The following is a 13,329-nucleotide window of genomic DNA, read 5'->3' on the forward strand; positions in this document are numbered from 1 at the left end:
AACAAGGCTGTGAGAGATGGGGAGGTTTGTGGTGGAGGTGAAATGGAAGTTGGGAGAGGAAGTGGAAGGAGGAGGACAAATATTCAAGCTTATCCTTCAGACTGCCGCTAAAACATCCTTCTCAGAGAGGTCTTTCCTGGTATCTCTCTCTAGAGTACCCAGTACCTTCTTGTCCTTCACAGTGCCCTGTTCACCTCCTTCCTAGCACTTTTTTTTTTAAACCTAACTTAGCTGTTTTTTGTTTTTTTTTTTTTTAAAGATTTTATTTATTTATTTGACAGACAGAGATCACAAGTAGGCAGAGAGGCAGGCAGAGAGAGAGAGAGAGAAGCAGGCTCCCTGCTGAGCAGAGAGCCCGATGCGGGACTCGATCCCAAGACCCTGAGATCATGATCCGAGCCGAAGGTAGCGGCTTAACCCACTGAGCCACCCAGGTACCCCCCTAACCTAGCTGTTAAGGTAAGTCTGGCTGGAGCTAGAGTGCCTTGGTTCAATTCTTGGCTCTGCCACTTTCTAATTATAAAATCTTGGATAAGGTACTTAATCTTTCTATGCCTCAGTTCCTCAACAAATGTGCTAATAAAACAAGCTTAGGTTGTGATCATGGGACTGAAGAGGAAAGGGTGGGTGTGAACTAGTTCAAAGGCAGAACTAATAGGTGAATTCAGATGACAAGGAGAGATGAGGATGGAAAGACAAGGGAAAAATCTGGGGATATTAAAAAAAAGGGGAGGGGAACCAATTATATATGGATTAAGGAAAGAGAGTACAAAACAACAATTATTCCAAAGTTGTTGCTTGAGAGAGATGACAGAGGCTAGCATCAGTTGACTACTATGGAAGGGAAAAGGGGAGCTATGTCAAATCCATGTTTAAACTGAGTTGGCAGCAAGAACGTAAGTGTAGATAATTTGTTTTTAGAGCACTAGAGTGGTGGGCTGAATGGAAGAAAGTTTCAAGGCAGACAAGAAAATCCGGGTGTCTGCTCACTGCTGGACAGTTGAAATCATGGGAAAGAAACTCCACATGGCTCCACTGTATGGAATGAGCTGTATGGAGAAGGACAATCTTCTTTAACCCTCATGATGATGTTCTTCCTGTGGATAAAAGAGGCTTAAGACATTGCTGTCAAACTCCTTTTGGTGAGATGGGACTTTGCAGAAGAAATAAAGCACTGATTTAAAAAAAAAAAGAAAAAAAAAGAAATAAAGCACTGATTCAATCTAAGGAACCGTACAGTAAGGGGGTAGTACATTTCTCAGTTTGAAACTCACTTTAGAAAGCCAACGAACACATTTCAAGTTGCTTTTATACGGGAAAGCTAGGGTTATCTCCTTTCTACCAAGGACTTGCTATTCAGCCTAAAACCGTACAGCATTCCTCTTGTTGACATGGTTTCATAGCACTCTAAGTTCCTGGCTAAAGCTTCCCGTGATGACTTTTGGATGTTCTATTTGAAATAGACTTTCAGCTGAGCAAGCTGCTGAAACCCTTTAGGACAACTGAACTGTAGATAAAAATCTTCCAGGGAAGTAGGTGTGGGCAGGATGTGTGGTTTCCTTGTCTCCCATTTAAAGACTGATGCAATTAATTTTTCGTGAACAGTCTCTTCCAGTAAGAGGTGCATTCCAGACGGTTTCCAGAGCAATCAGAAAGGACAAGCTAACTGCTTAGCTACTGATCTTCAGTTTGAGTTGAGACTGGAGCATGATGTTTTCCAAGCTGCACCCCTTTGCTAGTGTGACCTTGAGGACCTGAATTAGCCATAACAACAACACACAGCCGGGCGGGCGCTTGTTTACCAAATAATCCAGAACCGGCAAACCTCACTCTGAATGTGTGCACGGCAGTCGGAATCCAGGAAGATAGTCCTAAATTTTTAGGGATATAACACACACGAGACTTTTTTCCTCTGACATTCCAGGCTAACCACTGCTTAAGTTAAGGCTCTACAGAACATCTGGGACATACATTTCTGGAAAAAATGATGGCATCTTTTCTAACAACTCTCCATGGCCTAAGCACTGCTCACTCTGGCCTGAGAGGAGCCCCCGCAGCAGGATTACCTGTTGGGGTCCAGGGAGCGGTGCTGGCGCAGACAGGCATGAACAAAACAGAACACAGTCCAATTTCATGCATCAACTATTTACCTAAAGCCACTTAGGAACAAAGTGCAGAGCAGAGCAAAATGCAAAGGGGAAAAAAGGTACATGCTGTTATCCCCTTTAAAAAAAAAATCACTTTCTCTCTAGAAAAGTAGAGAAATGTCTACTAGAAATGTCACCTGACATTCCAGGCCTTTCCATCAATGGAAGCAGGGGCAGCACCTAACGTTTGACGATTAAAGTCAAAGCACACAACGAACTACCTCCTGGCTGCCCCACGGCCACTGAACCAGACAGCAAAATAGTTTCCCTGTTCTGAGAGTTTTATCAGCTGAACACCTAGGAAAATGTCCTAGTGACAGATGTGCTTACTTTATCCAGAGAAGATCTGCCCAAAGAGCAATAAAAGCTAGATCAACCTCTGCACATTGACTGTACAATCTCTCAGGCAGTCATGCATTTTCACAGGCACTCCCTCTCTTCATTTATTTCTTACCATCTAGTAGATGTACATCATACTTCTGAAACAGATTTAAGAGGAGAAAATAAAAACCTCAAATGTTACAAGAGGTCTTCTCCCTGTTAAAGAAGAGAGCTTAGAAGGAGGGGACGGAGTTCCCATTTGTTGAGGAGCTGCCGGCCCGCACTCCGTGTTGTATTTCTGTCGGTAGTCAACAGCATAGCACAGATTCTCAAACACAGATTCTTTTGTTGGTCTCAAGGACCAACAAAATAATTTGTGGGGATCGGTGCAAAATAAAATTTAGGTCCCTTGTTCCATGTCTCTTAAGAAATCTGAGAGTGACAGCAGAGTATGAAAGCAAGCACAGGGCCCCCCTGAGTGTGGGTCCCCTATGTGATGAAGGCACAGGCCACAGGTCCCTGAAATGGGCTTCACTCACCAGCCAGGCTGCCGGGGCTGGAATCTTGGCTTTGCCATTTACTGGTCATGTGATCTTAGACAAATCATCTGTAACAGGGGGATAATGACTATAACTGAGTTGTTATTAGGATTCTGCGAGTTAATATTTGAAAAGTGATTAGAAGAATTCCTGGCATATAGCACACCCTCAAATAAATGTTTAGTACCAATATATTCTACCGAGCCTAAACATCTCAAAATGCCAGGGATGATGAGAGCCTCACCATTGTGAATTTACTAAAATATTAAAAAAAAATGTTTTGAGAGTTTGGATTCCTGAGCCACAGAATCACGTTTTTAGTACTATGACAGTGGTCACCTTTTAATTTATTTTAATGATTCAACAAGAGATTTCAAACAACCTTCTGGATTGAGAGCAACGACTCACAAAGCAAAACTGAAGACAAAAAAAGATCCTGGTTTATGCTCATGGCTCTGGAAGCCTGTGGAGTGCAACTTGTCATGAAGCCCATGTAATATGACTGCCTCCTTTATGCTCAAAGGATTCACTGGGGACTTCACTACTTCCATACAGGAAACAGAGCCTCCTGTATCTGAACAAAAACTAAGAAATATCTTTCTTTTCTTTTTACAATGCAGAATATTGTAAAAAAAAAAAAAAGCTGCAGAACAGGAAATGTTGCTAATCATACTATATTTAGCTGTAAGAAAAATATTACTAAAACAAGTCAGAAGATAACTTGCAGGTAGTGATAAAAAAAAGAAATTTGGTGCACAGAGGCATAAATACTTAATGGTTAATTAATGTTTATTTTATTTTTAATTTTTTAAAAAGATTTTATTTATTTGAGAGAGAAAGAGAACACACATGTGTGGGGGGAGGGGCAGAAAGAGAATCTCAAGCTGACTCCATGCTGAGTGGGGAGCCTGACATGGGACTCAATCTCACGACCCTGAGATCATGACCTGAATCTAATGCTTAACCAACTGAGCCACCCAGGTGCCCCTTAATGTTCGTATTATAAGAGCACCTTCAGTCTCCTTACTGGATTATTTACACATTTTTTACTCTTCACTACCAATAATTCTCAGGACCTGCAGAAGCCTTCACAATAAACATGTAGTTTTTTCTACTCCAGTTATAATAAATATGGTTGGCTGCAAAATTCTAGAGAAGTAAGCTGTCATTTGTCAAACAATTCGCCCGAGGTACACAGACTTGGGATACTTTTCCTTAAGAGCCGGCCACTGAACAATGAAGTAATCGGAGAGGTGAAACAGAATCTTTCCGGACAGGGATAAATGTTCTACTCGGCAGATGCTTTCAACATAGACAATGATCACTTTCTTTATTCCTAGTATCCCAAGGAGAAGGGCAGATATGCAGATAGGAACACATGTTCCTGGTCCATTACACAACACCTAAAAAAAAAAAAAATTGAAGGTCAAATTAACATAACACCAATCTGAATGAGGCATTTAAAATGAAAAACAGTCACATCTTAGAGGAGATTTTTTTATATTTTATAATATTTATATTCTAACCCTTGAATTATTCTGTGTCAAGATCTAGTATGAAGCAAACACATGCACTCAGGAGCCAGGCAGGGCTGTGTTGCTGGTTCTCCTGCTCACCAACTGTTTGGCTTGGGGCAAATAACTTCTCTGGGCCTGAGTGGTGTGCCCCGTGCTACCAGAGGTATCTAGCACAGCCAGACCTAGTGCTCAGCCAGCGTTCATTGGACCTGTGTGTGCTGCTCTTCTCCAGATGTTTTGTGGATCTTGAATGTCACAGAAAAACACAGAAGACAGATAAAGTCAGCCGTGAGTCATTGTTTTCTCATGTATCAACTTGTTCTTGTTGATTTTTTAAAATCATCTTTCTAACAGCTGGAGCACTGACATGTAAGATATAAGAGAAAAAAATGTCTTTAAATGACTATGTGGAGTATCTTTGTGGGATATAGAATCATTTTAGGAGTTCAATTCAACAAATGGGATATTTGAGAGAAGGCTACGAAATGAATGAGATATTTTCCTCCAGAAAATTTAATCTGTGCTTGTGGTCCAGAGAGTTTAATGTTTTTGAATTCTGCTAATTTTTATAGAAAGCCATTGGTTAAAAACAATTTAGTTGGCAAAAACAACAAGAGAAATAAAAATTTGACTCCTAGAGCAACTGAAAAGAATTTTAGAAGTCTTTTAAGAAAATGAGAGGAAACCTATTTCACAGAATTGTTGGTAAGGTAATTTATTATTACTTTCAGAGAAAAAAGTATTTTCACAAACATCTTAATCATATGCTCATACAGACAGACTGAATTAGTAAAACCTACCAAAGCATTTTTTTAAAGTAGGCTCCATACCTAGTGTGGAACCTGACCCAGGGCTTGAACTCATGGCCCTGAGATGAAGACCTGCGCTGAGATCAAGAGTCAGATGCCTAAGCAACTGAGACACTGAGGTGCCCCAATAAAGCATTTTTTTTATACCATAAATGATAAAACAGGAGAGTTGTGGTTGTCTACGTACGCCTGTTGGACATTATCTACCACATCACATGGTCTTCCCAGAACAAAGTCCGCGAAACTTATCAGACATCAAGAAATCTTAGAGTTGAAAGGGTCCCCAGACACACTGCCCCACCATCTTGGCATTTCAGATTCTCCCAGATGGACAGCCTGCCAGGGCTGTAAGGCACCTCCAGAGCTCTTAAGGGTTTGATACAAGTTATATTACCTAGGCTCCACCCTTCCTGAAGGCATGACCACCTGGCACACCATTCACAGAACTTTGGGAAGAGAGAAGGTAGCCTGCTTCAGGTGAGAACCAATCTTTTTTGTGCCATCCTTAAAGTGTCTACCTACGATTTAACTTCCTGTTTTTATGAAGAATTTTTGTTCAGTATTTCTTGAATCACCAGCTATTAAGCTGCTTTTCAGACTAGTCTTCTTTAATCCCTACTGAGTTGCCCCTAGAACCTTTCTTTACAGACCCTCAAGGCAGGGAACTAGAAAGAAAATGGAACTGAGAGTCAGGAACAGGGTTCAGTCAGCTTGGGCAACAACAGTAAAGAGAGTCACCACCTCGGCTCTCACCACCACTCTTTACCAACAACTCATGGTGGCCAGGAATGGTCCTAAACATTTCACAGGCATAATTTCAATTACTCCTCACAGCAATCATTTGAGGCAAGTTTTATTGTCCCTTTTGTAGAAAAGGAAACTGAAGTACAGAGAGATTGGGCAAGTTGGCTTATCACACGTTTAGGAGTGGAGGGGTTCTTTTTTATTTTTTAATTATTATTTTTTTAAAGATTTATTTATTTGAGAGAGAGGGAGAGACAGAGAGCACAGTGGGGAGAGGTAGAGGGAGAGAGCAGAGAATCCAGAGCAGATGCCCTGCTGAGCATGGAACCTGATGCGGGGCTCCATCTTACGACCCTGTGATCAGGACCTGAGCAGAAATCATGAATCGGATGCTTAACCGACTGAGCCAGCCAGGTGTCCCAGGAGTGGAGGAGTTCTAGTGCTTCAGTCACTTTTTCTCTTGTGACTCAGTTACCATATACCAGGGGAGACTGGACTGAATGACCTTCCCTGTCAGCTCCATGATTCTTTTTTTAATTCAACGATGTTAATTTGCCTCTAGTGTTGTCTTAGGCCTAAATTACAAGATTGTTCTGAATCCTTTCAGGGTTTAGAATTCCAAAAATCCTATTAATGCAAGGTTTCTCAATAGTGGCATTATTGACATTTTGGACAGGATAATTTTTCATTGTGGTGGCCTGTCCTGCACATTGTAGGATGTCTAATAGCATCCCTGGCCTCTACCCACAAGATTCCAGTAGTCAAGACAATTAAGAATGTCTGCAGGCATTGCCAAATGTCTGCAGTGGGGAGTCACTGCATTAATGTGTTCCCTAAACCCAGGATTATTTGTTGCTTTCTCAATCTTTTTCTCCATTGTACAGAATAAAAGAAAACCTACAGCTAAAAAAATAACATAAAGATTACTTGTTGGGTCTTCAATGTCACAGAAATATTTTCATGTTTGTTGCTGTTAAAAAATGTACATATCCACATGTGTTCATCTCACTCTCTGTATACACAAACTGTGAACACCCTGATAGAAATGTCTGTATACAGGCAGGGAAATGACGGGGCATTGGTGGGAGATGTATAGCAACCTGCTATAGATCAGAAGCAGAAACTGAAGATAAAAGTCAAAGTTAAAGGTATTCATTTGTTTATCTCTGTCATATCTCTATTTTGAAGCACCTTACTATATTAAGTCCTAGGTATGATAAAACTATAAATCAAGTATTTTTAAAAAAGGCAAATTAATCTCAAGGAAAATTTAGGCTAAGGAAAGCTATTTTCATTAACCACAGGTTTTAATTCCAAGTTTTATAGAGGCCTAGGTAAACATATTTAAAAATTGTGGATTATGGAGTTTCCACTATTTAATGAAGGAGATCAGAAAGTCTTATTCCAAGCACTGAACAAAACAGAAGTAAAAAAAGATGTTAAACAATGTTACACAATATAATGATTGACGATGTCTTTTAAATTTTATAAAAAAACACAGAAATAATCTTTATATTTTTATTTCTTAAATGGACATTATTGATCAATGTGGAGGGCCTTGCTTTTATTCTCTCTTCTCCTCACTACCTTGTAAGCTCCTTATTGGCAGGGTCGATGTCTTGAACTATTTATATTCTGTACCTGGAACAAAAAGGGCACTCACTGAATTTTTCTCAAAGGAAAGAGTGGGGTGTAAAGGAGGAGGGAATCCTTCTTTGTCTATTGTACATGGAGTCAAATGCTTTATTTGCTATATTGAACTCTGTCATATGCACTTAACATAAACATGATGACTGTTAACTGACAGTTTAAAAAAAAAAACTCCCCCCTAAAAAAAAGCTCTAAAACAAAACAAAAAAATCCCAAGCATCCCACATCCATTTGCCTTTTCTCCAGGGGAAACACTGTATCTGTCTCTCAACCTAAGTGCTGGGGTAGACTCCATACTCAACTCTAAGGAGAGGACCTATGATTCCAGTCTAAACAGACATGGCATCAAATTTCTCTGACAAAAGTCATTTGTTCAGGGAAGAGCACCTCACCCAGTTAGAAATCACAAGATATAGTGGGACATTTGTTGGGGCTGCTGAGAGAGCAGTGCTTTTTCTGCTATACTGGGACCTAGGAGGGGGTAGGCCTGGCACCGTTAACATTTGTCTTGCTGCCATGAGAATGAAGCCATCACAAAGTAGAACAGAGTGGAGCTGAGAGATGAAGACAGGCCAGGTCCCAAAGGTGGCATTTATGATCCATGAATCCAGCTGTGCCTGAAGGAAACCAGATCCATCCCTAGACTTGCCAGGTATGTGAGGGAATACATTCCATTTTTGCTTTAGCAGTATGAATCAGGACTTCTGTCGGTAGTAATAAAAAGTGTACTAACTGACATAGCCCTTTATTTTGTCTAACTCCCTGACGAGCCACTGACTATTTGCAGTGCCGGCTGGTAGGTGTTCAATACGTGCCTGCAAGATGAAATAACACATCAATAAATAAACTTCTCTGAGAGTAGAAAATCCAAGAGCTGTACTAAGACTAATACAGCTTATAGGTTTGGAGAACAGAAGGAGGTCAGGGCTAATATAAATATGAATCACGAGGGTGGATGAGCCGGATCAAGGATCAATAGTTACAAGAGGATCGTTGTTCTGTAGATTTGGGTCATCACAGGTCAAGTCCCGTTGGCTGAAACACAACATCAGCGTGTATGAAGAGATGCAGTTAACCTGGGTAGTCTGAACTCAGCTCCCATACACAGAAAATGGGCCAGGGCCTTTGGGGTCCTGGACTGGTTTGAAGATAAGAGACCATGAAGTTGAGAGTGAGTCAACAGGGAGCATGCGAAGGTGAGGCTGAAAGCCAGATGGAGAGTCTGATTCTGCTGACTCTAATTGCAGGGAATGGACAGAGAGGCAGAATCTAACTCTTGAGGTACCGCTGGTCTGAAAGCCAGACTTTGAAACAGCCTCTAGCTGGTGGAGGCAGAGGCTGGAGAGAGCTCATGAACCGCAGATACAGAGCTGCAAGGAAGGTTCTGTGGAGCTCCCAGGGCCATGGATAAAGCTGGAGAACTGGAGCCCACTGTCACAGCAGAGTAGGCTCAGACAGGATGTCTCCATGGAGGCCACAGGTTTCAAAAGCAATGCTTCTGTTTATAGGATATTGGCTCTACTTTCTAGACAGGTGAATGGGGAGATGTGAAGGGAGCAAACACCGAGGTGTAGGAATAATTCCAGAGACACAGGGAGAAAAACAGCTTGGATGTAAGGCTTAATAGGAAACAAAGTCAGACGAGGGGCTTAAGAATGTACCTTCTTATTTTAGAAAGATAAGAAAACCACAAGGTCATCTGACTTAGCCTGCCCAAACAGTGTGCCAAAGATAAGGAATCAATGTTTCTCGTAGTCATCAAAGCTACAAAGATAGAGATCCTTAGGTGTGGCCAAGAGAAGAGTAATGGAAACCTCTGATAAGGCTATTTCAGCAAATCTTTGGGCTAAAATACAGGGCAGAGGGAAGAGTGAGCCCAGGAGGAGGGAAGCTCCAATAGGAGCTGGGTGAGGTAGCAGGAGCCGAGGACTCTGTGAACACGAAGAGCAGCGGGAACACACTGGTGGGGAGGGAGGAACTTACTGTACAGAAAAGAGTGAGTTCTTTCAACACCAGGATCAAAGAGTTAGAATATGGGGTGTTTAGTTTGAGTTTGGGTTGGGAAAAACTACTTTTTGAGGACATGACAAGGGATAAAAATGATGGCACCAGAAGTGTGCCCCTAGCCAATTTTCTTTTAAATACTTGAATAATTTTCAGCTCAATGTGAAAACTACAAAAAGCATAAAGAAAAAGAGTAATCCTTCCAATCGCATCAATCTGTTAACATTCTCTTTCAAATAATGTCTTTATATAAACATTTATATATTTTACTATAAAATAGGATCGTATGTGCACACACATAATTGTGAGAGCTTGTATATAAACATTGTAAAGTTCTCTTAAGCTATAGTTTTGTGTGCTATACAAAGTTTTTTTTAAAAAAAAATCCATGATTTTTAATGACTGTATATACTTAATCCTATGGATATCTCATAATTCAATGAACTTTTCCCTTATTGGTAGAAATTTAGACTAGCACGTTTTTTTTTTCCCTGTTCTAAATCATGTTGCTTAAACATCTTTGTATATAAATCTATGATTCTTAAGGTTTTAATTTTGCATTGCACTATGTTCCAGAGTTCTTGCTGAGGGAGAGGTCAGAAGAAACAGCTTCAAGGACTTAAGAAAGTTGTACAAAGTTTAATAAAACAACTGTCATGAATTGGGAATGGGCCATCCGGTGTTTTGGTTCTGCGCCTGCCTAAATTTGTTTGAGCAATTTCTCACTGAACTGTGGCAGCAAGCTGAGCCCACCTCTCAGAGCACAAGTGAGACTCCTTTCTGGGCCTGCTTTGTAGCTCGTGGACAGGCCAGTGACCTGGCCAGATGTTTCTGCCTAGATCTGACCAGGAGCTAGTGGTATGGAAAAGCAGCTCTGGAGGAGACACTTTTCTTGTGGCAAAGGTGCCATTGCAAGAGTCTCCTATCCAATTCCAGTCATGACAGTTGCCGTGTTCACTGTCGAGCAGTGACGGCAGCACTGTCCTCCCAAACCAGCCCTACGGCCATGGAACTTTGGCCATGGTCCTAGCTGCTCAGTTCCCACCTGGTCCTTCCATGTTGTCTAATCCTACTGTATTAGCTTTCTCAGTAATCCTGAGAGCTCTTCTTTTAAGGTTCCGAACCCAATTCCAAGGTGTTTGTATGTGTGTGGGGGGGTGGTTTCCCTATATACAACATCAAGCAGTTTTCGGATACTAGCGGTCTAACTGAGAATTCAACTCAGTCTTGACATGATCTATCCAGAGACAGTACCAGATTCCACAGGTTAAAGGTTCAGTCCTGCAAGACTGGCTGTCACCCCTTACTTCAGACACCAGTAAAAAGCCCCAGGCTTTTTACCCGTGCTTCTGACGGACAGGCTATAGACTGGAAGTTAGAACAACCTCCTCCCTATGTTCTTTTAATTTGCTAGAGCTGCTTGCAGCACAGGGAAACAATTATACTCACCATTTTTATTAAAGGATATGATAAAGGATATGAATAAACAGCCAGATGAAGAGATTCATAGAGTAAAGTATGGCATGCCACTCTCCACAATCTCCCAAATGTTCAGAAGTTCTCGGAACCCAGATCTTTGGGCTTTGATGAAGACCTCATTACATGGTCATGACTAAGTCATCGGCCACTGGCTGATTTAACCTCCAGTGCCCTCTTCCCTCCTCTGAGATGGGAGGGTGGGGGAAACTTGAAAATTCCAGCCCTCTAATCACAGGGTTGGTCCTCCTGGCAACCAGGACCCCAAAATCACCTTCATTAATATAACAAAAGACTCATTCATTGCCCTATCACAGGAAATTCCAAGGGTTTTAGGAGCCTTGAGCCAGGAACCTTGGACTAAGACCAAATATATTACAAAAAAATACATATGGTCATTCAGATGACCAAGTGTGTATTTCTTTTTTTTTTTTTTTAAAGATTTATTTATTTATTTATTTATTTATTTGACAGAGAGAGATCACAAGTAGGCAGAGAGGCAGGCAGAGAGAGACAGGGGGAAGCAGGCTCCCTGCTGAGCAGAGAGCCCGATGCGGGACTCGATCCCAGGACCCTGAGATCATGACCCGAGCCGAAGGCAGCGGCTTAACCCACTGAGCCACCCAGGCGCCCCAAGTGTGTATTTCTTATAAATCATAAAATTGTAGCTCTTCAGAGCCTTTCACTAAATTCTCTTTCTGTTTCTGTCAACCAGAGTGGATTTTTATGGTTTGTTACCAAGAACCCAGACTAGTAGGGAAAGAACAAAGGCTTTGAGAGTAGCAAATGCAGAGTTAGAGGAGGAGTGGATCATGTCAGAACAGGCCTAGGATTTGCTCAGGCAGGGCTAGGAGCGCTAAACTGTGAGCACAGGAAGCAGACATAGTGAAACACGGATGAGGATGAGGCCGTAAGAAGGGCCAGGCAAGCAAGCACTCCAGAGGGGAAGGATAGGTGCATGGCCTCATTCAGACAAGGAGGAGGGGAAGATGAGTGAGAGAACAGCTCAGAAAACTGGGGAGAGAAGCATCTGAGAATAATCAAGAGAGTGAGGAAGAAACTCCAGTTGGAGAGCAGGTGGTTTGTAACATGTGGCTGAAGCGGTTACTGTCAAGCACCAGAAGGCTGGGGTAAAGCCTGAGCAAATGCAGCGCCGAGGGTCCGAGAGCCGAGGAGGTGGACAGCAGGAAGGAAAAGGATGTGTAGCAGATGGGATGACGTATTCCTTGGCTCACAATACGGTACAGTGCATTTCTTCTTTTTTATGTATAGTTAATCATCTGAGTATTCACAGTTAAACAGAAACATCTAAATATCAAAAACAACGTGAAATAACCAAATAAAATCCTAAACACTAGAATCACCGGCTATTTATGGACCTCAAGGTCTCTTACAATTCCATCGCTAACACAGAATTTTCAGAGTTGTCATCATTGTGCATATAGTATTTTTGAGGTCTACTTTTCCAATTCGATCGCTGCTTTCCTTCCATGTTCTACACAGGCATTTGCTGCTTTGCTGCACAAATATGCCACGGTCCACCCGGATACTTCCCTACTTCTCTAGAACCAGGGAGAGCTTTCATCTTCTTTTAAACCATATCAAAAAGGTAAGTAAATTATAAATTGTCTTTATGTAGGCTCATGTGCTCATGTTGTAAGGACACTGACTATATTGCTGGTTCCTCAAAAGATCAGTTACTTGCATCTTCCTTGGTGACAACTCAAAACAACTGTTCCTAATGTAAATTAGGTTCCTGGACCCAATTCCAATGTGTATGTGTGTGTTTGTGTGTGTTCGCACGTGTGTATGCTTCCCCACATCGACAATGATCCAGACACCATCTGGATGCCCTACTATTTAACTCCATTCTGACACTACTCACAGACAGAATCAGATTCCTCGGATAAAAGGCTCGGTCCCACAAAACCGCCCTCCACTTCAGACAGCAGTCCCAAGCCCAGGATGTTACTGGTGCTTCTGACTGGCTAACAGGCTACAAACTGGAGGCTCCAACCACCTGCCTGAACTCAGGATACCACCTGCAAGTCCAAGTTGTTACCAGTACTTCTGACTCTATGGCTGTAAATCAGAGGTTCCCATGATCTCCTCCTTGGGTTCA

The 13,329-nt window shown here is 41.8% G+C and overlaps 1 protein-coding gene across 1 annotated transcript in view; it reads right to left on the reverse strand.

The window, feature by feature from the left end:
* Positions 1-3,978: 3,978 nt before the first annotated feature.
* The window catches only part of ALG14 (ALG14 UDP-N-acetylglucosaminyltransferase subunit), an 88,855-nt gene continuing 79,504 nt past the window's right edge, over positions 3,979-13,329 (reverse strand). The window contains exon 4 of the mRNA XM_044238731.1: positions 3,979-4,410. Within this exon, the coding sequence (XP_044094666.1) occupies positions 4,180-4,410 (231 nt within the window). The 3' untranslated portion in view covers positions 3,979-4,179. The remainder of the gene's footprint in view (positions 4,411-13,329) is intronic.

The sequence above is a fragment of the Neovison vison genome, chromosome 2 (assembly GCF_020171115.1).
Source record: "Neovison vison isolate M4711 chromosome 2, ASM_NN_V1, whole genome shotgun sequence".
Classification (NCBI taxonomy): domain Eukaryota; kingdom Metazoa; phylum Chordata; class Mammalia; order Carnivora; family Mustelidae; genus Neogale; species Neogale vison.